The 26304-nt window shown below is 38.5% G+C and overlaps 1 protein-coding gene across 11 annotated transcripts in view; it reads right to left on the bottom strand.

Annotated features, from left to right (window-relative positions):
• The window catches only part of LOC135461418 (zinc finger MIZ domain-containing protein 1-like), a 119724-nt gene that overhangs the window by 8913 nt on the left and 84507 nt on the right, over nt 1-26304 (bottom strand). For 8 of the 11 annotated variants that reach the window (XM_064738508.1, XM_064738516.1, XM_064738510.1 and 5 more), the window contains 7 exons: nt 22972-23077; nt 8761-8905; nt 3386-3637; nt 2948-3173; nt 2327-2521; nt 588-857; nt 76-211 (listed from right to left, as the gene is read on the bottom strand). In XM_064738508.1, coding sequence (XP_064594578.1) covers nt 76-211; nt 588-857; nt 2327-2521; nt 2948-3173; nt 3386-3637; nt 8761-8905; nt 22972-23077 — 1330 coding nt within the window. Of the gene's footprint in view, nt 1-75; nt 212-587; nt 858-2326; nt 2522-2947; nt 3174-3385; nt 3638-5701; nt 5992-8760; nt 8906-19298; nt 19642-22971; nt 23078-26304 lie in introns of those variants that run through there. The other 3 variants (XM_064738515.1, XM_064738517.1, XM_064738519.1) reach the window with 3 other exon arrangements.

The raw sequence follows: 26304 nt of genomic DNA, 5'->3' as shown, positions 1-26304 counted from the left end.
TTTAAGTAAGTCACTCCAAAAACAATATATTTCAAGAGGCAGGTCATGAAAACGATTTCTAATGAAGCAGCCTACCTTTTTTAATGGGAAACGTAGGTTTGATATCTGGGAAGTTGCCTTTCACATCTGGCTGCCCAGGTGAGACGTAAGGGGGCATTGTCGTACCTGGTGTCATGGGTGGGGTGGGGTTCCCTGGTATGGGAGAATAGGGCTACAAGAGCAAAACAATCAAAATGAGACTCATTTCACTTTTAATCAACAGCAAATAGTTTACTGTGCACTGAAGTATATTGTTTACGCCGATCAGAACAATATGGCTGTAGTATTGCCAGTGTAGAATAAAGCTGTAATCATGCATCCTCTAAGCTGATGTCTTTTTCTCAAAGAGAAAATATCCCATCAGCTTTCGTGAATACTGAGACAAATAATTCAAAAATAAGTTAAATGTATTAATAATTCAGCCATACAAAAAAGATTCTCCAAATGTGAATACACAGTGGAATATGAGATGAGTGAGTAAATAAGGAGTCTGACAGGTGCTTGTTGCTGGAGTAGATATGTGTATATATAAACAAGGTGAAGCTCACAGGAAAGTTTTGCTGCGTGGCCATCTGAGGGAAACCGGGTGGATGTTGAGGATGCTGAGGATGTTGAGGCTGCTGGGGGCGAGTGGAGTAAGGCCCCGGCACCATATATTGATTGGGACCGTTGTTGTACGGTGGCGCAGGGCCATTAGGGCGTAGTTGCTGAGGATGTGCCCCGTACGTGGGGGAAGGGAGGGGTTGCTGTGAGGGAGGGTACTGGCCCTTCCCAGGGAACTGCTGCTGGGCCTGACCATAACCAGGCTGTAAATACTGCTGGAAGGAGAAACAAACTGTGCTACAGGGCAAAACAAAATACACCATAATGAAGATACAAGGATGATAAATAGAAACCAGTTGATGGATTACAGATTAAGCTTATACATACCACTACAAGAGAAACATTCAGTGTTCACATGGATAACAATGTACCGTGATGTGAGGAAACAAGGCAGATACAGAGGTGGGAATACAAATCTACACTGTATTCATTAGGGACAATGATAAAGTAGCAGTTTACAGTATTGCAGGTCATCCATCTACGTGTACAGCCATAACTCCTTGTATTACCTTACAGGTAGCCAGGTCACATAACAAATTGGAGTCAAGTAAAAGATTGAAACAGAAGCAAATTTTGGCTTCTCAGTGAATCTACAGATGATTTGGGTTGGAAAGTTGGCAGTAAATCTAACTTAGCATTTTACTATTTATAGTGTAAAATGGTTTATATAATCCCTCAGTATGATGGAGGACAGACGGGCTTTTTAGCGTCCTACCCATATAACCATAATAAGAAATCTGAGAATCAATGTTAGGACACACCAAACTGTTACACAGAAAAATATCCCTAACTGCATAGCAAACAAATTTACTGGCAAATAAGTACAATGCTTAGCAGTTGATTAACTTTTATAATATCAACATGTTAACGACTGTATCCTGGGGCCAAGAATAGAACAGACTGTAAACTGTCTATACTGCCACAACAGTTAAGTTATCAATTAAACTCAACTTTAAACCGTGAAAAATTTACCCAAGTGTTTGTCATGGTACTAATTAAATTGGATCTCACATCATATCATAATTAGGTTCTCCTTCACTGTTGATCGGATATCTACCTGTGTACATTGATATGTTCTGGACACTATTTTCTTTGGCATAGACATATCTATTTTATGGCGTCAAACTTAATGAGCTGATTTGAGTTTTAAACTACGGATCAAGTACACCTCCACTGAAACAATACTGTTTTCTCATTTAAACAAGAAAGCACTACACAAAGGACTACCTGGTTATATAGAATACCTATGGTGATTTATATTGTTGACACAATGACATGCAATACCTGTGAGCTGTACAAAGTAACATCTGATGTATATGTAACAATGACTTACTCCTCACAGGTGTGATAATAATGCTTTGTTGCGGTCGGTAAAATTAACCCCAATTCTTGAGTCAAACAGAGTGAGATAGCCACTGTAATTAATGTTTTCACAATAATATGATACTTACTATTATGTGTAGCACTTACTATTATGGCACTATTATGTGTAGACAAGGTCTTCATAAAATATATACAAAATCATCCTTTTTCCATGTTAAACAGTTGAGCCAGTACTTTAACAGTGTCTATAGATGATGCACTGATGCCAATCCTGACAGGCCTATCATATCCAGATATGCATTACTGCATCAGTGTCATCTTCAGCTAGGAAATAAAAAATAACTATAGTGTAAGCACTTACTGGTGCACCATTAGGGAAGTGGCGTTTTTGCTGTATTTGGTGATGTGATGGGTAAGGACCAGGCCTTCTCTGCCCCCCATACATGTTGCCTAGTCCCGGTTTGCTGGGCATGGGGCCTGGGCCGGGACCCATGGGACCAGGATGCCTCTGGCCAGGCATACCATACTGGTTACCAAACTGCTGGCCATGTGGCATCTGAAACAACAACAACACCACCACACTCTCATTACATGCCTCTCCATTTCTATATTAATAACAACCTCACACACAAACCTCATCTAAAGGCCCAGATAAATACTCTGAAATTCTGTATTTCACCTAATATACGGCCATATCCATATACAGCCACATAAAAGTCTTTTGAAAAAGTATTGGCATCCCAAAGGTATGATTTTAAGGTCTTCAAGTGCGTCACAAAATGCATTTGTACATACCAACATTTAGATGAAATAGAGTAAAAAGAATTCTATCATACTAGCCTCTTACCCTCATTCAAATTTATTTACCCTTATAACATATCTTAATCCTCACTTAATTATGGAAATGTACATAGCCTTACTGATTGCTCTTTAAGACTTAACATCAATTGTAAAGGAGACCTAGTGTAGACTAGTCCCTCACCTGATGGCCATACTGGCCATTGAGGTTCATATTCATATTCATGTTCATCTGCTGCTGGTTTTGCTGCTCTTGTAACACCATGCTGGCTGTTGCTGTAGCCGTTGCAGTCGCTGTAGCAGCAGCTGCTACAAACGCAGCCGCTGACAGAGCCCCTGGGGGTGCCTGATAGTCATTGGATCCAGACACTGCCGGGGAGGAGCCTGGGGTGTTGGGGGTGGGAGGGTAGCTGTAAGGGTAGAAAAATCCCAGTCAGTTTAAAATGAACTAAGTTTCACTAATTACAGAAATATATGTATGTCCAAGTTTATAACTTTATCAGTTAATCATTGCCTGTTGCACTTTCCGTAAATATTTAAGTGACAAATGTTTCAAACAGCATGTCTATTTCGATATATTTCTTAAGGCACATTGAATGCTAGGAAATGCTCTGACACCCACCCAGGCCGCCCGTACGCCCCTGGCTCTCGTCGATAGGGCATGTTGGGAGGGTTGCCATAAGGGCCTTTCTGCATGCCATTTCCAGGAAATCCCATGGGTTGTTGTGTGTAGGGAGTGGTGGACATGGTGGTATTGGTGTATCCTGGGGTACTGTGGGTGACAGGACCACTCTGCGTGGTTTGTGTGACGCCCCACACTGTGGTAACTACTGACAAAGACTGGTTTCCAACGTTCCAAGCTGAATTTGCATCACTACAACGACAACATGGTACAGAATCGTTAGCCACAATACAGAAATAAACCTGTAATATAAAACATTCAAACAGGCATACTCACAAACCAAGAATTAAATAACACACACGAAGGACAGTAACAATAAGGCACAGTACCATTAACCATAATAAGGAAACCATCCCTCTACATTTAATAGTAAATGTTCATATACATGTAGAGGCATGCTGAGGAAGAAAGACGTGAATAACACATCCATGAAGGACCAAATTCCACCAGCTGAATACCGCAAACATCCTCTATGAGCAGGATATGCATGACACTGGCTATGGTACAGATATACCAAGTGATGACCTCATTGCGGTCACCAGCAGGCAGCAACCCCAGTGTCAGCAATCACGTCAACATGATGACAATTACCTCTGGTATGATCTACATAGCCATGCAAGAATGTTGTCACATACTATCACCTGAAAACAATCTGTCTGCTCAGTCATAATACGGTTAGTAGACTTAACTCCATCTCCATCAGCGACATCCTCTTGTTCTTGGAAGCGGACATATTTAGCTATAGGAATCATTTATAACAGGATGTGGGAACGTTACCATCCACTCAGTTTCAACTAGGTCAATCACACATTAATATACATATAGATTTTGATAAACTGTCGAATACTGTTGGCCTTTCATCTGACAAAGCCTTCACAAGTACATGTATGTACATGTACATCCAATTTGATTCTCACTTCAATCTAAAGTGTTTGTTCACATATTGGCAAACCAGTCACTACACTACTGAATAACAAGCAAGTAGTTCGGACTGTTCACATTGATCGGTAGAAATTAACCATTCCATAGCCACAGATTTATCTGATCAAATCAATTTTACGAACTAAAATGCATTATCCACATGGAACAAACATATCCAGAATACTAGCTACACTAATTATTCAACCTTCTTAACCATCACTGCAACCAATATGTTGAAACATTCTGTGAGACCTATGGGGTGTAGAGAAATAATCTGCACAGCTTTACGAAGCCTACATCTTTAATGAGGCAAGCAAATCATTTTTGTTGTGTTTTTCAGAATAGTTTTACCCGTAAACTCCACCGTAAAAAATGTGCTTTGCTGGTCGAAAAGATTGAAGACTTTAGAGTACATATATGCTGACAAGATTATTGACAACTGGCTGAAGTTCATTTATTTTACAATAAACAGGAGAAACAATTCAGACAGATGAACAGAAGTTTTGAAACAAATGGTACAGAAACAGACTGTGTCTGAGATTAATTTGACAGGCAATATGATTGTTAGTCCGAACAGAGAAGATTGGTATATTACAACTTACGCACAAGTATCTGAGTATACCAAAGTGCATGTGCCACGAAAAAAATTTCAAGTTCTAAACTTCATCCTCGAGCAAAGTACATGTATTAAAAAGTAGAGCATGTGTCTGCCCTATATCTGGTCTTAATACTGCAACTATTTATAACATAGCTGTCTCTTATACAGTTGTAAGGTGTCCAAGGCCTGCAGGTAAGTCAGAAATACACCTGTTAATAAGTCAGGTAAATCCTACACAAGGCCACATATCACAGTCCACAACAGACAACACCACTGTGTGAAACACCCAACACACTTATGGAGAGAGGCTGTTTGTAAGGTTTCTATCTTTTACGGCACATGAAGGCGCTGACACACCGTACCGACCCCTAATCGTTATAACCACCACCAAATAAACACAGCAATATGGAGTTGTTGGCAGTACATACCTACACAACACAATGTTATAATAATCTCACATGTACTGATACCTCACTGTAACTTTCAGCCTTACATATATCATGAGCTAGACGTCGGACGTCTTTTTTTACTGTTTCACTGTTATATACCAGTCACACATACCATACCTGATCGCATTTATATGGTGAAACGTAAATCAAACATGTCTGTATGATATACATTACAGGGTAATATGCCGTGAAGACATGTGTTCGAGGACACCACACATGGCGTGGTAAAGACAAAGTATCTATTTACATAGTGTGAAGTTGAACAGAGTAATAAATCAGTGAACAGACCAGTCTGTGATGGTAGCTTCCACTTGCAGGTGAATGTCTGCAGGTTCCATGGCTGTTAGATCAGTCTGCTAACTACGCTCTGTTCTAACTGTAAAGCTGTTAACTCCTCCCTCACTTCCTCTATTTATATCTGATCAATACAAACCAGGTGATGTCTTCTCCAGCCCTAACAACAACCTGTTCACGTTGTCGTCCTAGGGAAATCACAGACTGAGGGTAGGAGTTGTGTGGTATACCAAGCCTTAGACAACAGCTGGATGCAGTGTACTAATATAGAGCATGTAGATAACAGAGAGCAAGTGCTCCTCAGCTGGCCTGCCCCACTTACATGTAGCCCACGTCACGCAGGGCTGCGGGCTTACCTTACCCACACACCACTTCATACTGACGCAAGACTGCTTAACAACTGTTTGACTGCCACAAAAACAACTACACTCATATCCATAATACATATTCTACATTTATATACATATATATCCTTCTATCTGTGAGTCTGTCTGTAAATAGGCCAGCAGCATGCAACACAGATTAGTGGAAGACAGGAAGTTTAACTGCACACAGTCCAGTACATGTTGTATATGTTTGATGCTTAACTCTACAGTTTAAGCCTAGTATTTTGATAATAAGTATGTTCCATATTGTTCTGTTTACTTTTGGTTTAGTAAACCCTTTTTTGAATTTTAACTTTCTTTAACAAACTCATCTAACAAATTTTTATACTGTTAACAAACAATATTCTTGGTCTGGATAATCAAACTGATGATTACTACATGGTTAAAGCATTCATATTTATTTTCACCTTAACAGATAATACTAAGGACTTTTAGTGAAAGATTCTGCCATTGAAAAAAATATATATACATACATTACACAATAATACACTGCATTCGACGGGCATGGTACTATTATAGTACTAATATAGGCTAAATCCAACAGAAACAGGATATTTTTTCATCGTTATCCAGCCAAATAAGTTTGATGAATAGAAATGAATGTGCCATAAAACTGACATATTTTAATTGTTGCTTCAGCATTTTATTCATTGTAGTTATCTTAAACTGGCCCTGGGTCACAAGTTCATTGCATTACAACCTACATGTACATATGCTGATGCTAATGCAGATAACCTTAAACTTTTATTATGAGATTAGAAATGACCACATTGTAATGAAATTTAGTGGTTATTTACTGATTAGATTAATGTTTTTAAACAGCACTCAAGAATATTTTACTGATACGACAGCATCTTGTAGTGGTTATAGTTAGAGTATATACATTAAACAGTAATGAAAATCAAAGTGCTTGTGCTACTCAATGACCCATTTTTTTTTATCTCGGCCATTCCTCAACAACCCAGTTAAGTGATGACCGGTGTTATCACCGGGCAAACTATCCCATGAGGCATACTGATTGGCCCATCTACTACACTTAGAAGCAAATGTAACCTATTATTTACAGTATCTACAGTGTACCAGAAATATGTTTGTTATGTGAGGCTTGTTTTACAAATGATAAAAATAACATTACGTGCATCTGACATATATATGTCACAAGCAATTTGTAAAATCTCAAGTAATTAAGCTAGGTAAAATGACTGATTGTGTGACAAGGTAAATAACTGGCTACCTGTGTACAAGACAGGTACTCAATGTTTTCTACATGTACACTTTTGCTCGGACCACAGAATTCACCGTCGGATAAGATTATCAAAATATTTCTTCAGGTCATCAATACAGGTATCAAATAATCAATACTCATCATGTCTAAAACTCTGAAGTGATTCGCTCACTGACTGGTGAAAAAACTATTTTTATCTATACTCTAAATGATCATAAATTTTGCCCATGACTAACTTGCCCATTTTTCCAGATTCTGAGAATCCTATTGATTTTAGAAAGGTGCTTTGAGGTCTGCTTGGAACATAAGATGATATTCTACTGGAAAATTTTAAGTTTCAGCACTAAAAATTTTGTGACATTTATTTGCCTCTAAAACTGCACTTTTCTGAGCAAAATTTCAAAAATGTCACTCTGCTTGGAAAATCTTTGGATCAGTCAACCTATTCATCAATTAAATATTTATGAATATCTCTGCTATATGTGTAGTTAATATAATTAACAATATCCCTGCTAAAAACATGTGTAACAAGCCATGTGTAACAAGCCATATGTAACCTCTTTCAAATGCTATCCCTACCACTCTATTTACAAGGAAATGGTGTTCATTGCTACATGAATACTACAGTCACCAGTGTGTTTCCTTAAGCTGCTCATACCAACAGTCAGCACATACATGTACAACCTGACTACTGTAATTCTTCATCCCTTTTGTTTGCAAGATGTTTATTCAAGACTAATGTCAAGGCATTACTCTGTATTCTATTGTGAAGGCATACTATTAAAATTATATTTCTTGTGAAGCCCTGGAACTGGACAATCCAACCAATGTAGTTTTGTTATTATAAAAAGGTACATAAAATGCACTGAAATTTGGTCTTTCATATGCGAAAAGGATGGGGAATTAGGGTATGTACAGTATGCCCATAGATATGACTGAGAGAGAATGTAGCTGAGCTAATGTGCTCAGCTAACAGTGTGTCATGGATACATCAATTTGTGTGTGTGCAATAGAAGATTCTACACACTTGGGGGAACTTTTCCTCGCAGACGGGAGTAATTATTAGTTTGACTGTAACTCCTAAGTTAACCAATCATAAGATAGCAGTGTACATGGATTATGTTCCGCATTGCTGCATATTGGATTACGATTTGATGATTATGACAGACTGCTATATACTCAAGCCACACATGTCCACAAAGATAGGACAAAGTCATGAAAAATACCAATGATTCATGTCAAACTCATTCACAAACTGAACCAATATTTCTACATCATTTAACACTTCACCAGCTGCATGCTTTAAAGAACAACAATACTGCCACAGATCTGTATCTTTCACATTTATTTAAAGTGCTGGCATACTTTTATGTCCTGAAGAGCAAAAACTTAACTATTTCCATGATAAAATGTCATGTGCTTATGGTAGGTAAGCTACTTACTTTGGTGGGACAGGACCTGGGGGCATCCCCTTCTGTAACTGTGGGTGCATGCCCGGTGGGGACTTGCTGGAGTCCGGGTTACGGTTCTTCTGGTGGCGTAGTAACAACAGTCGGCCTAGTTCTTCACACCACATCGACAGCATAGCTGAAATACACAACACCAACAGATATATCATAATGACTGCTATGAGCAATCTCTTTATATATACACATACACACACACAAATCACTAAACCAAGGGGAGTACATTTAAAATAAAATCATACATTAAATCCTGATGAATTTTCTTGAACTACTCAGATCAGCTGAATCTTCTTTCAACTGTCCTATCACTGGTCGCATAAAAGGAAGACATATTAAAATTCATAATGGCACACTGGAAATCAGATAAATATTTATTTCATCTAATTTCAAAGGCTGCATATTCCATAAACAAAACCATTCAGAAATTGAATACTTGTTCACATGAATAAATTACACAACAACTTATATGCACATATTACTTTCAGAGAAAATGCAAAATAATACCTAATATAATTAACATGTGAACATGTAAATTTTAACAAAGAAAGTCAAGTGCACATTAATATGTGCATCAACAGGAGCAGGAGAATTATATATGAAACGCATACAAGAAACATCACAATGTCTTTATTTGATATCTTCGTATATACAACTGTATTAATTTATTAACTGCGCTTCAACCTTTTCAACCATCTCTGCAACCAATATTTTGAAACATTCTGAGAGAACTGTGAGACGTAGAGAAATAAATCATTTTCATACATGGTCCCAGATGCAGAAATCATTCACTTCTGTTTCTTTTTGTAAACTAAATTGTAGAAATAACTGCCTTTGTTGTCAATGGTTTACCTGTAAGATGCATCCACAAGCAGTTCTATGTACCATCCAGAGATACAATGACATCATCACGTACGTTTAATGCCTTCATATACACATGTGAGCAGACTTAGATCTCCAACTTTAAATGGAGCTGCACTATAACCATGAGAACCTGGTTTACACAACTTTATGACCCTGCTGATTGATGGGCTTCCAAGTCACAGATGATGCCATCATCAACATAGCTTGTACACTCTAGTACAGAGGTACCCAGAGGGATGATGTGGGAGGAAAACCCTTATCAGTATTGTGGTAAGCACAATGATTACACGACCCAGCTTGTTCTGACATGTCCACACTAGGCTCAGATACAGCCGAGGTCAGAGCCCCAGAAGCTGGTTGGAATAGTACCTGTCTGTGTGAGTGAGTGCTGGGCTACAGTTTGCAGCATGATCACAGGTGTAAAAATGACACATACGCCACACACAAGCCTACTACCGTTAATAACCCCCAAAAAGTCAAAAACAAATGTTATAAAATATTATTTTCGTGCCGAAGCTTATATTTTTTCCAAAAGGATATCATCCTACCTTTGAGTCTTACAACCCCTCTCTACAATCAAAAAAATTCTGAAGCGGGCAAAATTTGCTACCTTGTCATGAGGGAAATTTAAGGACATTTATCCTAGGTGATAGATGCCTGTAGCCAGAGGGCCTGCCACACCCCTTTTTTTCCACCTGTTATCCACAGGCCATTCCACACCAGGTTTCAAATCACTCGTAGTGTCAGATTTCATAAACCCTCACTCTGCCCCAGCTTAACTCAACAGGTAGAGACAGGTTAATCCAGCAGTTTACACACAAGTAGCATGTATATACATATATGTACTATACTGATATATACACTGTAACTGTCACAATGTATCAACTATATTGTAGATGTATTTGCGGCAAAGGATCTTGAATATGGAACATATACTGAGGTAATAAAATATTTGCTAACTGGGCTGTATAGCTTCCACAAACTGGCAAAACCTGTACCTAATATTGCTTTTCATCACTAGGATGCGCAAGGACAGATCTCAGGTGCTGTTAATGATACAGACGTACCATTAGTTACTATATCACCTGACGCACTTAAACTGGTCAGATCTGTTTGCATAAAGAGAAGGGGCTATTCAGGTAAAAATTTACCTGCCTACCAAATGATTTCTCACAATAATGCTCAGTAAATGAAAACAGATAAGCTCTTCATTATAAATGAATAATAAATATGCTGAACTGTTCATTTTGACCAAGTGAGTTAAAGCCATATTACATAAGTGGAAAATTACAGCAATTTCCTTTTCTTTTTTTGTAGAAAATGAAGATGCGAATTTCTTATGGATTATTATCTGACCATGATTGCCTAACTGTGCATGAAGTGTATTTAACAAAAAACTGCAATAAGCTAAAAAAAAAAAAAAAATGAAAGCTTGAACTTCCAAAGATTTTCCACACAAGATTTACTTAGCACAAAACCCTACCCAAAGCAGACACTATACACATAATTCTGGTTTACTCAAGTGCTCCAACTGAACTGGTTTGTAGATACATAACAGTCATGTACCTTTAAAACCATAAAAAGAATTTCAGTCTAATTACTGACCTGTCATAAGTCATCTCTTGGAAAAACAGGTCATAGTTTCAAGTGGTTTAGAGAAATAAATCAACTTAAGTAGAGTGCTTAAATTTCTTAGTCAACCTACTTCAGGCCTCAGTGTTAGATAAAACTGCGGTTATTGACCAATGTTGGACTTGCGGACTTCCATAACTTATACTTGAAACAACTTGTTGATACTGAAGTGCCTGGTCATCATCAGCTGAAGGGGAGACAAGAGAAGTGTAAACCTCAGCGAGATGTTCAAAAGCTATTGTCACATTACCCAAAGTGAGTGTTATGTCAATAGATGGGTGTAAGGGTAGGCCAGAGAAACATGCGTCAGGTTTGATGTTCCAGAACAGGCAGCCTCATAGCCTTGCCACACCAGTCCTCACTTTTTTTGTCCCCTGCTAGAAGTTTACAATGGGGCAGGAAGAGAAAATCCCTCCATCAACAGTTCACAATTGGACACCCTAAATGTCAATGTACCCAACCTCTGTTAGACTGCTTATCTCAACAAAAAAACATTACAGGGGCACAAATCATAAATAAACAGAAAACCCATTCTTTGCGAACAGTACATGTAGCTTTGAGCACAAGTAAAAAAAAATCAGTGCAAGACATGCCTATCATGTGCTTAAAGGCATCATTCACAGGTCTCCTGGTTCATATAACAAATCTATTAACTATTTAAAGCATAAATGTAACTGATTTACTTACTCTATGAATCTAAGAGTCACTTCACAGCCACAGACCATAGTGTTCACCTCCAACATGTATTCAAATATCCACGCATCAGCAAGCAAGTAGATTTGCTGACAATGATCAGAGTGAACGGACACACAGTATAAAATACTACAGTAATTCTAGCACTGGAGAGACTAGTAAGATAGATCTGATATGGAGTGGAGGTACATGCATGCAGTAAACATGACAAATCTCAAGCTGTGATACAGTTACTTCCATTAACAAGACTTAATTGGGTCATCCATGATATAGCCAATCTCTTGAGGAAGTTCATAAATACTGCATACATATATACATATACAAAAAAATCTGATGAATTTGTGTCCATATATATTTAGCTCATTTCCTAGTTAACTGTGTCCCTGACAATGAGGGGCTTCTATTTCTAGCCCAAATCTCAGTGACCTCTCTACTCTTTACAGCAGATTTTTCTCATTGATATCCTTGAGACAGCCAATCAGATCCTTTGATTCAGTTTATGTTTTTTTTATTTGTTTTTTTTTTTTTTTAAACCAGCCATCCCATATTTACAGTTAATTTTCAATCCTCAGCAATATAGGTTTCATCAACAAGATGAGAGATTACTACACTGGACTGTGGAGAAAAACTGATGAGAAAGCTGTAGATGAAGTAAGAAGTGCATGGATGTTACAAAAACTGGCCATGTGATCATTGTGTTTTTGTGGGCCGGGTAAGCTGGGTGCGCGATCATGTGGTGCAGCCTTGTACAGGGGAAGCCCAGGGACAACAGCTGAGACTCCTGCTGAGATATCTGCCCGGCTTTTTGCACTGGATCTCTCCTCATTTTATTTGGTTTCCTTGGCAGCAAACAAAGCAGGTCCTGCACTGGCAAACACTTAAACATATCTACCATAGTAACAGCCATGTGACCAGTGGGCCCCTCGCCAATGGATTAGGGACAAATTCTCTTCACACACATTCCAGGGATCAACAACAGAGCCCCAAACACTGTTAATTTCCAGTCCAATTTCCACAACAACGTTATCACAACAAGCTCAAAAACATCCAATTAACAGCTATTCAAAATTTTTTCCCTTTAATTAGCTATATTTTTTAGCTCTTTATTTTTAAGCATAATTTTAAGTTCTGCCTTCCTTTCATTAATTTCATTAAGCCTATGCCTTTGGGACAAGATCTTGTATTGTACAGCCACCAACACAGAGATGCAGTATTGCCTTTGATTACAACTGCATGGTTCCGTCAGAGCATTGCACAGAATGATCAGTCTTATGCCACTGTGATGTAGCATTAGTTTGAGCAACAAGACACTGGCCTGTGTTCAAACTAATGACCTTGTATATGGCCTATAGATGTACCCATACATGCCTGGGTAGTTCTCCCTCATTAACGGACGTGTATATACCAACGTTTCCAATGCTTTCTCTGTCAAACACCATTAATAATCCATACCTGTTCAGATTTTGCAGAGGCTTACATAAACAACTGGAGGATGACGGATGGATTCAAACATGGTTTCTATAGCCCGATGCCACAAATTATTCAGCTCTTACTATCATCACTTCATGCCAACTTCCTTAAGGCAATGCTGCAAAATGCATGGATTCTGAATATATCAACATTAACTCGTTATCTGTGGGTTCTATTTAAGGGTCTTCTATTATTTTGTCTTAGGCAAATATATTTAAAGTGTTAATTAGTCTACACAAAAAAAAAAATAAAAGGATAAACCCAATGGATCTTTAGTCATTGGTTTTTAGCTATCAATCAGTTTACCAGACTCTCTGTCGCTCAATTTTTTTTTATACCCGAACATTTATAATGGACCAGTTGGTCGAAGTTTCTGCTCCTGTCTTCCCTCTTGTTATAAGCCATTCAATTAATGTGGGTAAGAGGACATCTCGTTGTTGCATCTATTGCGAATTTGTGTTTGTTCAGTTTTATTTCTATGTATTCAAAATAAAGCATAAGGTCAAAATACTTGAGCACAATTTGGTATCACAACTACAGAACTTGTGAGCAACATGCTTTTTTAAAGGGTAAAGACAGAACTCAGTGGTGTAATCCAGGTGAAATCCCTCAGTATTGAAAAACAAGATTTTTTTTTTTGTCCAAATGCATAAAATCTGTGAAGGAAATATTTAGTTTTAATCCAAAAGTGACTATGTAACTCTGCATGCCTTGTTCACTTGACACAAATTTAGCAAAAATTCAAACAATGTGTCCCCCATAGCTTCCAATTTTAAGTCTGACATTTCTGTTGCCATGGAATGATGGGTCACTGATGTCTGGATTAGACCGACAGTTACTAATCCACCTCACTCACTGTGAACTTGTCAACATCAAATATCTCACCTACATGATGATTTCTGGTCACCTCCATGGAGAGTAATCAGATGAGTTACAATGATTATTCTCACTTTGCTTAATTTTTCCCATGAAAGATCCTACAATGATGACAGTCTAGATAAATTTAGACCACACAAAGTCACAGGTATCCCCCATGTTCACAGTCAGGCTAGGTCAACTACAGTAAATCCTGACAGACAAGAGGACAGTAAATTATGAGAAAAGTCATATAAAAGCCCACTCCTTCACATGACTGATCAGAATGGTGTCAAAATTCCTTGAACATGATGCGGGCAGTGTTTATATATAGAGACACATGTTGTGATAATGGGCTGACAAAAACTGGGATCTAACTGATCTGTAACTGCCTTCAAACAAACCCCACCCAACTGGAGTGACGGCTGTGAAATGTGCCTACTGGAAAACGTGCGAGTGTAGGAGCATAATGACAGACCGAGTGGGTACAGAGAAGTTGTAGGGGGAGACTGTGGACAGCCTGGGGCAGCACACACACCTGCCTCCACACACAAGTATATTACACAAGCATAGATCATCTTATACAAGCGTTAGTGTAACCTCTCTCACATTACTGACAGCCTATATATAACAACTTGATCTCCACTCACAGTTAACTCTGTCACCTCTGTCAATGTCCACTGATGACAAATCTCCAGACTTCAAACACTAGATTGACAACCCCTTTCAGCTTGATCTTTATAAAGAATACCGCTTTTGCTCAGATTTGTCTTCATGCATAAAACATGATACACACACATATACATACAGGTTTAAAAAGAAGTTTTCATCATTCCTCATAGAGTTGAACTGCCGACAGGACTTCTTCTTGTTTGGATTTGTCAGCCCTGTCTAACCCATGAACTTCACCACACCTCAAGCATGCTATCTTCTCAGTGGAATTTGAACCTTGCTAAGTCTGGATAACTGCCAGCTATCTTGTAATTCAGGCAAAACAGAAAAATTTACTTTGTGAAAATTCCTGTCAACATCTGCTGGCAGGGATGCTCTAATGAACTCTGCTCAAGACAAGTCAATATTTCTAATTACCCAGACAATATTTTGTTCATTTGTTTCCACAACAATGTCGGCCAGCAGCCATCAGTTTAACAACAGTCAATAATCTACAGTGGTAACATTAAACCTTCTAATAATGTCTGTGGCTTGGATACCCAGTCTGCTGATCAATACATTCATGTATCATGTACAGTACTAACCCTAACAGTATCATCATGTTCTGTGAAAGAACGTTACAAGTCCTGTACACTGATATTACAATAAAAGTCACATATACACATTCCAATTACTATCAAATGTGTCAATGAAGCAAGTCCTCTCTAATGTAACTACTGTAACATTCTGTGACTGTCAAATAAACCTACATTACATAGAGTAACTGAGATATATATTATTGTCACAAGTCCTGTAAAGTGATGTTACCTTTTGTAAGCAATGTTACAGTAACATGGCATAAAACAATGTTACAAGGCCCGTATAGTAATGATACAATACCTCTTGTCACCCACAATAGCAGTCACATAAATTTATGTTATATGCAGCAACTCTGATATAAACAAAAAAAAAACACAATAAAGTGCTGTAGATTCATATACACCTTTGTGAGAGAAATACAACCTTGTTACAAGTCACTTACAATAATGTTACAAAGAAAGTCATCTAAAAGCATGTTACCATGACTCATGAATAGCCATCGAACACTTTCATTACATTAATTATTTCTGGGTTTTATAATAGGTTACGGACTGTAATTCATGTAAACGTGTATACTTACTCATGGCTTTTTGTTCTCAGAGAAAATAAAATTAAATTCACAGGTTACTAAACTAAACCATTCCCTGGAGAAAATTTAAAAAGAATCCAATATATTATTACACTGTCTGCAGATGTAAATCCAAACAACTTTAACAGTGCAGTAGATATTCATTTAGGCTTATCATGCATTCAGTCTGATCACTCTATTGATCTAAAAACTGTTACAACTTTATATTCTTGTATTACAATTAAAACAATATCTGGAAAAGTACAAATCTGCTGATCTAGTAAACAATTCAGACATTGGGTTAACTTAAAGAAAGTAATTGATTTGGTGGACCATATTAAAACCAGTATATTAGTGAATTCATAAATATAATGGGTATAAAATCATTTTAAGCATCACCCATATCAATGTTTTAATCATCCCAATCATATGTAGCATTTGATCACTACAGTAAATCACATGGATATACATTTATCATACTCTTTCAGAATTTACATGTTTTCCCACAGGTCTTATCAACTTCACACTAGAATGCAACCAAGACATCAGGTCTTCCTCTATAAAAAGATGTAAGATTTCTCTCTTCTACAGGACACACATATCCAGGGAAGAGTTTTTATCATTTTTTGTGCTATGACGGTCTTCTATGTGCAACAGTCATCTGGACTAATATTTTTCAACTTTTCAAATATAAAATGTCACCTTTGTATGCGTTTTATGCAACTTTATAGACAGATTTCAGAGATGTCATCTGAATGGTTTTGCTTGTCAGCTCTTGAGTTTTTGTAATTTATTGGCATACACAGAATGAAGTTTCTAAATATATCCATAAAAGTAATAGGTTAACAAGCAAAATAGCTGAGTAATTACATGTACACAGGCTCTATCTGACTGACATATAGGCCACTGGTCTTACTGAGGCTACTGGGCCATGTACATGCCAGGTAAATATTAGTGAATAAATACATGTACATGTAGAACATGTAAGCTACTTGTAACCACACCTCACCTAGCTGACCTCCACTTATAGTCCTTTTTAACTTTTGAAGATTTTTTCAATCCATTTCATACTGAATGTGTCCATTACTTGATCTTACATATACATTAGATGTTTCAAGGTGAATGCAAACTCCACATGTCAACTGGTCAAGCTCAAACCATCAAATTCAAATGATGAACTCATACCCTAAATGACCTACAATTTCATCCACAAAAGTGCATTTTTAGAGGCAAATAAACGTAACAAAATATTACCCCTAGTACTGAAACTTTTCCAGTAGAATATCATCCCAAGTTCCAATTTAACCTCAAAACACCTTTCTTAAGTCAATAGAACTCTCAGAATCAGGAAAAATCGGCCAGTTAGTCATGGATGAAATTAATGGTCCTTTAGGGTGATACAAGTGCGGCACACATGTCACTAAACAGTACCAGTATTTCCACGGCAGAATTCATGTAAACTGAGTCCATGTCAATATGCATGTACATTTGGTCTAGGCAAGGTGCAACTGTGACATAGTGCTTCACAACATATTCCTATTCATGTGACAGACATGAAAATAGATACATGCAATAAGGCTAAGTCTGCATGTGAAGCATTAACCATACTCTATTCGAATTGTGGCCATCTTCAAATTTGACAGGCTTCTTAAATTACTGCTCCCACCAATCTTTAAGTATAGATATACTATACTGCAGTGCATCAGTTATACACTGAAGGTGGTCATTCAGGCTTCCAATTTTTCCCATGGAAAAAGATATCTTGATCAGGTACAATCTCATTAGAATGAGTGGACTGAAGCTACAACATGAATTTTATTACGGAGTTGCCTACAGTCAGATTTGAACTCTGGGACGTACAAATGCTAGTCCTCTAGGAGTCTTCCAATGTAACACAAGAGAATTTCTCAATGTTGTAATAAATACTAATATTCAGATTGAGAAACATGGATATAATTGCATTACTAGCACTGCTGAATTCCTTCTTACTCTTCTGTGTACATGGCTAACCAGAAGAAAAAACAAGAACATCTTTTACATGGTAATGTTTTCAGGATATGAATTGTGTTCTACGTTTTTAGAACCCTTCCACAATCAAGGAACAATCTGTCTGCCAGCATCCTGCGGATGGTTGTGGGTTCCCCCTGGGCTCTGCCTCGTTTCCTCTCATCATAATGTTGGCCGCTGTCATATAAGTGAAATATTCTTGAGTACCGTGTAAAACACCAATGAAGTAAGTAATACAAAAAAAAAAATAATCAAGGAGCAGACTTTTGCACAGATCTATCAGTAGGCTAGCATGTTGTCTGTGCTACGAGGACTTCATATCAATACCATGATACCTCATGACAAACATGTACTTGTACATGGAGAAGCAATAAACATGTTAGTGACAGTAAAGACTGAGTTACAAGCAGGTTACTAATATGTGGTACTAGAGTTTAATAACCTAGCAAGGATTGCTAAAACACGTATGTTCTGAAATGACAATATCATCTGCCTCCTGTAACAGCATTACATTTCAACATTAGTACATTACCCAGTTAGCATCACAATGTTCCGCTGTAAAATATGGGTCATAACATGTACCATATAGTTAATAATTCAGGGCGTTAACATGTGAAAGAGAGTATCTGAGGGAATTGCATCAGGGTTATCTGCTCATGGAGAGGAGTCTCGATAATGACCAGGGGCTGTGGTCTATACCATACGATTTACCAGCGTAGTTAAGAGGTGGTGGTTGTTGTTGTAGCCAGCATAAAGCCAGCCAGCAGTAGTACAGCGGCAGAGACTGAGATCCAATAATCAGTGCTGGCTGGCGTTCAATATTGACGGTCTGATCATGTCAATCATGGATCAGGGTTTGTCGGGAAGACCATTTGGATCAAGACTTACAGTCAATAAACTGCTAACCTCAGCAGATTTCAGCAGACAACTCCCAGAGCAGAGGAGAATCACATCAAACTCCCATCACCTGGGCATTGTGCCTTGAAAGCCTCCCACTGAACTGAAGTTTACACACCGCCACCACAGACACTGACAATAAAATCACAACACACCATACAGCCAATTACTCCATGGTGCTCTGAAAGCACACTGAATCCCACAACAAATGCTGATGGGAAACCTATCAACTTTCTTTGGTGTGGTAAAGAAAATCCTGTTGATAGTTTGCATGACCTACCCTATGTAAGTGAAACCCTCCATGCTGGCTGAGTTTTCAGCTTAGTGGCCAACTGCTGGGGGTAACAACTCTCTCTGGTCCTGTAGTCTACTGTATCAGAAAGGCAAAAGTTGAATGAGGCTCACAAGACAAACTCTGAGTAGAGGGTAAGTGTAGATCCCAGCTTTACACTCACTCAGTCTTCCCTCTGAACAATGCTTTTCTTCCCACTCTGCATGTGTATTCTAAGGCATTCTCTGGCAAACCAAGAGGTCATGCACTCTTCCAGTCACACATTAGGTGGGGCTCACAGAGGGGGTGCCCACATTCCATTCTGAGCAGCATATTTAGTTAATTTCCATGGCCTATTGTCTGTCTCCTGATATCTCTGAATGAGCATGGTTGGTAAAATGAACCAGGGAAGGCCCAATGCTATCACAAAGATAGATACAATCCAAATGCACTGATGTAATTACCAGCTTAATTTCCCAGCCATCGGGGACACTTGGGAGCCTCCTAAAAACAGATCTCAGCCAGTTGGCTGTGTATTTATGAATGTTAATGAGAGGCCTGGTAATCTGCATAACAAACTGGAAGTTCTGTACTGTATACATGTACAGCACACAGTAACACTGCAGGCAAGGACAGCACACAACTAAGTGGGGCCCCACAGGGGGCCTGCAGCCAAGGCTAACTGCCTAACAATAGCATGTCCCGCTTCATCCAGTCACTCTATAATACACAATACAAGGTCACCCCATGACAAAAATGAAAGGAAGTAAATGGACAATAAAACACTGAGATCAGGAGAAGAAAAGAACACTTTCTGTAAAAGGTGTACATGTCAGAGAAAACATACTAATGCTACTAACAATCCAGTACAGCACATCACCTTGCTGTACTAAAAATACATTAATTGACTTATCAGAGTTTGCACATAAAGAGTGACAGTGGTAGTTAGAAGTAGACATGTACCAGTCTTGTTACATTGTAACAGTCGCCTGAGGGGTGAGGCATCAGGACTGGGAGGGAGGTTAGGGCTGTTCCTGGGGCAGATGCTGGTTCACACCCAGTACTGGCAGTGAGACAAAGACAGCTGGGCGCTCGCAGACTGGGGCGCGCAGCCCTTAGCCTGATCTGCCTCAACTCACAAGGGACAAAGGGCTGGCTCTAACTCACAGGGGCCCATATGTCTCCAAGACACTGGCTAACACAGAGCAAGGTTGCCACTCTTAAATCAAACAGATCTTGCCACAGTACGGAAACAAAGACAATTTACACAGTCAAAAGCAAAAATTTTTTTTTCTTCTGGGAAAGTGGCAAACCCTTAACTGTCAGCTGTTTTTTTCTTCAAATGAGAATGCATATCATAAACACCATTGAATAAACAAAAATTAAAACAATAGTTCACTTATCAAAATAAGTGATACAAAACAATGTTGGGCTATCTTAACTGTTTTCTGACAGATTTTGAATACACTCACTTCAGCTCCAACGACTTGGCTGAAGTAAAGATTTCGCTTCAGAGTTGTGCTTGTGAACCAAGAACATGCACTCTTGGTAAAGTTGTTGATATCTTAGTCCTGAGTTAGCTCCCCTTTTACACCTTCAGCATGTTGACTTTTATCGGATGCTCGAAACATAAATATTCATCAACTGACACAAGAAAAGTGCTATTCGCATAAATTAAATAAATCTACCTTCCTTTGCATTCTCTTCATACCTCTCAACTCAGGGTTTAATTGTTTTCAAAACCTAATTTTCCCCCTCTTTTGCACAAAGAGGAATAGTATGTCCCTAATTAACTGTGTGTTTCAACATAAGGTATGTGTATATGAACTTTGCTACACAAGATTTACTGATTATTTTACAGATCCATCATTCACGATCACCAACAGGCATTTCCATGGCAACAGGAGATGAGTAGGATGGAATACTCCCCAAAGGCAACCTTCACATCAATCCCACCCACATGTTCTGCCTAACCAAAGCTTTTGGACATCACCACAATCAAATTTGGCAACATGGATTGTGAAGGTGAGCTCAAGACGAAAAGGTCATTTGTTCAAAGGACAGACCCTGGAAAGTTAGCTGTACATGTGAAATGTACATGCAGGATACAGGTAACAAGTGAATAAACTGGGCCACCATCAAACCTGTCTGTTCACACACAGCCGTATTTACCAGCTGAGGTCATATCTGAACAAACAGTCATTGAGGAGCTGTCAAAAAGTAGAGCCGTATTCCTTCAGTTTTAAACAAACCAGGTCAAACCAGCCACACACAAACAAGATAATAACACCTGATTGCTGACTACACTTCCTCAACCAAAGATTACCTCCCCAGATATACTACGTGGCAGTTTATATACAACTGCAATATGGAATTGCCCCTCAAAAGCCTCTAGATGATCCAACTTTTCACCACAGATTTCTGTAAGATCTGGCCAATAAAGAATTTTAATACCATCATGACTTGCAGAATTTCAAACAGTAGTAATATCAGGATTTCAAATTTTTTCAAAGTTAAACATTTTTAAGGCAGCTAAGACTTTAATGTATGTTTTTCTATTATGAACTGTTATGAAAGTGAAACTTGTTATCTATTTTACATGAATGTCCAATCAAACATTTAACCTCTTCACAACAAATAAATGAACAGATTATGCATATTTTGCTTTAGGTTTGATATGCATCATATTAATGACTTCTCTGATTTTTTTAACTGTAAGACTTGACTTGGACAGATAAAAAAACAGTAACCTTAAAGACCACTGGCTAATAATAGAAACTCAGGCAAAGAAATATGAATATTGTGATAAATTGCAACAATCTCACCTTGAACACACAAGTCTTGGTTATATCTATCTAATTGCAGAAAACAACAGAGAATTAATTTGTAGGTAGGAAGAAGGGCTGATCTCGAGAGGTTAGTCTTTAACATTAGAGGTGAGAAAGTGTCAACAATGAAGTGATAATGTGATACAACAATCAGCAAAAGCTGTTCTAACCACACACGTTGATTGACTCTACACAGCTTACTGCCCACATTCACACATGCCGTGCACTGATTTAAAAATTGTCTAACTAATTAGCCTACATTACAGCAACAAGAGAAATTTCTCCCCCTCACAGTGGTTTTTGTTTTCCTACTTAACTCTCTTTACTACCAAAAAAATAGAGGTGCTAATTAACGCAGACACACATCACCAAGTGTCTATTAGATACAGAAAATGTTAAAGAGTTTGCCATGTCTATTAGATACATGAAATGTTAAAGAGTTTGCTGTGTCTATTAGATGCGAGAAATGTTAAAGAGTTTGCCGTGTCTATTAGATACATGAAATGTTAAAAAGTTTGCAGTGTCTATTAGATACATGAAATGTTAAAAAGTTTGCAGTGTCTATTAGATACAGGAAATGTTGAGGAGTCTGCATAGTTTACTAGATGCGAGAAATGTTCAACAGTATGTAAATGTGCACATACATTATCAATGGACATTCGTACACTTGAGATAAGTGCTGAACATTTAGCTGAGATTTTTAGCTGCATTTTGGACTGTACACAATTTTGATCAACAGATGAGCCTTTGCACCCTAGCATCTGTAGTGTTCAGTTGGGAAATTTTCCGTCAGCATGCAAAGTCAAGCGACAACATCCCATGCAGTATTGGTTACAACATTGGTTACGACTTACCTGCCGACTTTGGTGAGAATTTCTCCCTGTGGGCCGCACATACTGCTAACAACCGATAGCCAAGGTCCAGATCATAGCCTGGTTTTGTAGACACCTGACTTACCACCTACAATCACACACAAACAGCATTAAATATTACATTACTACTACCTTACTGTTGTATGCAATAGTTATATCTTAAAAATAAAAAAGTTCATTAGAATTAAAAAGAGTAAAAGATCAACAATGAAACATTGTAAAAAGAAATCGGAAGATGTAGCCAATACACTTTATTGCATTTCAAAGACTTCTGGTAATAAAATAAATGAGAAATTTGATGCAATCTATCAGATGGATATCTGTAAATACACAGTAAGAAATTTGATGAAAATCCAATGAGTCACGGCCTAGATCCACTTTGAATCGAAAGGTAGAAATACACACACAATGCTGGTAAGTTAAAGTACATGTAAGTATGTATGACCGTATACCTTGCTCTGAAAATCCAGCAATGAAAAAGACCAACAGCATTAATCTCCTCTCACAATACATTTCATTGAGGGACTAAATATTCTACTGAATCAATTATTGAAGTGTTTCCTGTGTCTCTCAGACAGGTATTTCTGGCTTGATCTGTCCACCCACCTAACCTGTTTGAGGGCAGAGGCAGGGGGAGGAGGGGTATGTGACTAAGAAGTAGACAATGACCACTACAGTGCAACATTACTGTCAAACTGCCCTCACAGTATGACATCATATTTGACACAGCAAGAGCCTATAAATGACCCTGTACATTGACTTGCACTTGAAGGGAATTCCTCAAAACTGTCCTTAATCCACTTGGCATACATTCAGGCACATTTGTTAAAGAGACAAAACATAAATTGAAAAGAAAAAGCAAAAACGAGATTTACGTTTTAATGAAATCTGATTTTCAACGTCAATTTTGTGTGTGTGTGTGTGTGTGTGTGTTTGTTAAAAAGAGTTTTGCTGTAGATTTTGTTTCCCGGACATACTGGTATAAGGTATTCACAGGTAAGAGAAGTAAGGCAGTTTACGGGCACTCCAGTTGTGACATTTCAGCCTCTGCGGCCATCCAGGGTATGCCAGAGAGGCACCTATGTCAGATTAGTTGGCCGCAGTTCAACTTTTCTCCCAGGCTGACCTTAACTCTTCTATCTGTGACAAAACACCTCCCTGTCTACTCTCTCACGTAAGCTCTCCTGTCAATAAAGTCTGCCTACAGCAGGTAATAGCATAGGCGGGCCACACATCTTATGTTATATTACAAACAGATACTGCTACCAACTGTTATATAATATCACATCAGATCACAAGTTATACTTAAATCTCCAGTGATAAAAAAAACATGTTTATTGATCCTGGCCTAAATAGAAGATAGTGTTAAACTTGTCACTATATGTCAAACAGTCTGTTACAGACTTTGCTAGCACAAGTCCATTGGTTAAACATTGCCTCAAGCCAAATTACAAAGTCAATCCATTGCTCTACACACTGATAATATCACAAACAGTGTTGAGCCTAATATTCACCACATTCCCATAGGCCTACATAGTACCAAATTCCCATAGTTCAACAAACATGTACAATAACATTCCAGAAAACCTACCCCATTCAGCATAGCCTCTTAGCGTAAGCCAGGGTATTAGCCCATTATGACTTCCTATAGAAGTTTGTCAGGTGGGCGAGCAAGGGCTTAATTATCTTAAAACGTAAAGGTTGAATCAATATGTTTGAGCGGAGTGGCAATGGGGTTTGGTGCACTGTGCAGCTGTCTTGTAGGAATCATCAGCCTAGATAGCCTTCCTTCCAACCTCCTGACAATCAATATGTTTCTCTGCCAACCATTTTCCCCTTTTCACATGGCTCATAATTCAACAGAAACAAGGCAAGAGGACAAGCACAAAGAAACAGGATGACAAGCACACTGACACAAGAGAGGAGAATAGACACAACCCTCCCCCCACTCAGAAAAGAGGCAAACTGAAACAATACAGGAGCCGCAGCATACTGAAATAAAGCAGAAAGAAAGAGGACAAGCAAACTGAAATAAGACAGGAGGTTAAGCACACTGAAATAAGGCATGAACACATCCACACTGAAATTAGACAAGAAAACATGCAGAAAAACATGAGGACAAGAAAAAGAAATACGGCAGAAGGACATGCACACTGGAAAAAGACAGGAGGACACTGAAATAAGACAGGGACAAGCACAAATAAGGCAGGTGGGTAAATGCACTGGATTATGAAAGCAGAGGACAAAATAAGCAGAAAGAAAAAGGAGGAAAAGAAAAAGAAATAAGGTGTGAAAAACAAGCACACTAGAATAAGACAAGAGGAAAACCACACTGAAATAAGATGGGGACAAGCACAATGAAACAAGGCAGGATAAGCATACTGAAACAATACAGGAGACAAACAGATGGAACATTCTCAACTGCCCACTCGGCCTCATTTAAGTCATCTTACTCCATTCCAATTTACCCACATGTCACTAATTGCCACTGGCCTGCAACCTTTATTCAGCCAATCACATGCCAACATATTTATTATAGATGTTTGGGACAAGTACAAATATGATCTGCAGCAATATCAATCTCTGTAGTAAACCATCAATTTGTACAGAGCTGCTGTTCTCAGTTAACAAGCCTGAGGAGACTGAGCGATTAGCCAGCCATTGTGTTGGTGAACACAGGCACCACAATCAGGCACAAATCTATCTGTTCTTCCACTCAGGAGTTTAATCTGATACTCACTGATAATGGAAAACTGTCTCATAAACAAAACTGCCGAGAGTCTTGCATTCCTGTCACAAGTGACAACTGATATGAATAATAATTACGTCTACAGTCTTAACTCACTCCTTAAGTATGCACTTGCCGCCAAATTGCTCGTATCTTGGACAGGTGCAATAAGTGATGTGACATCAGATCTGTTTGTCCCCATCAGCAGACCTCAGAGGATCTGACATGGTTCGGCCGAGTGGCCAATGGTGTGACCAGGAAGAGCAAGGAATGGCTTGAATTTGCCAGAAATTACAGTTTGATTTAAAGAAAAGGCCAGAGGAGCTGAGGCGAGGGAAGGGAGTTAGAGATAATCTGGCCTGTGACAGACTCATCTATTTACCGCTGCTGGGGAATGATCAGCAAACAGCATATGGGTCAAGCCTTGAGCGGGAAATGGCTCTTGTCCGGGCTGCCATCGATCACCTCGGCAAGGTGATCGCTGCAGCCGACTTGATTTGATGTCTTCCCTCCAGCTGAAGCCTAGTTCAGTAACTATCTCTTCACAGTATCAGCTCATAAAATTGATTTTATCTTTTTTCATTTAC

The sequence above is a fragment of the Liolophura sinensis genome, chromosome 1, assembly GCF_032854445.1.
Source record: "Liolophura sinensis isolate JHLJ2023 chromosome 1, CUHK_Ljap_v2, whole genome shotgun sequence".
In the NCBI taxonomy this organism is placed as follows: Eukaryota; Metazoa; Mollusca; class Polyplacophora; order Chitonida; family Chitonidae; genus Liolophura; species Liolophura sinensis.
Note: the sequence above shows the minus strand (reverse complement) of the source record. Positions and strands in the feature narration are given on the sequence as shown.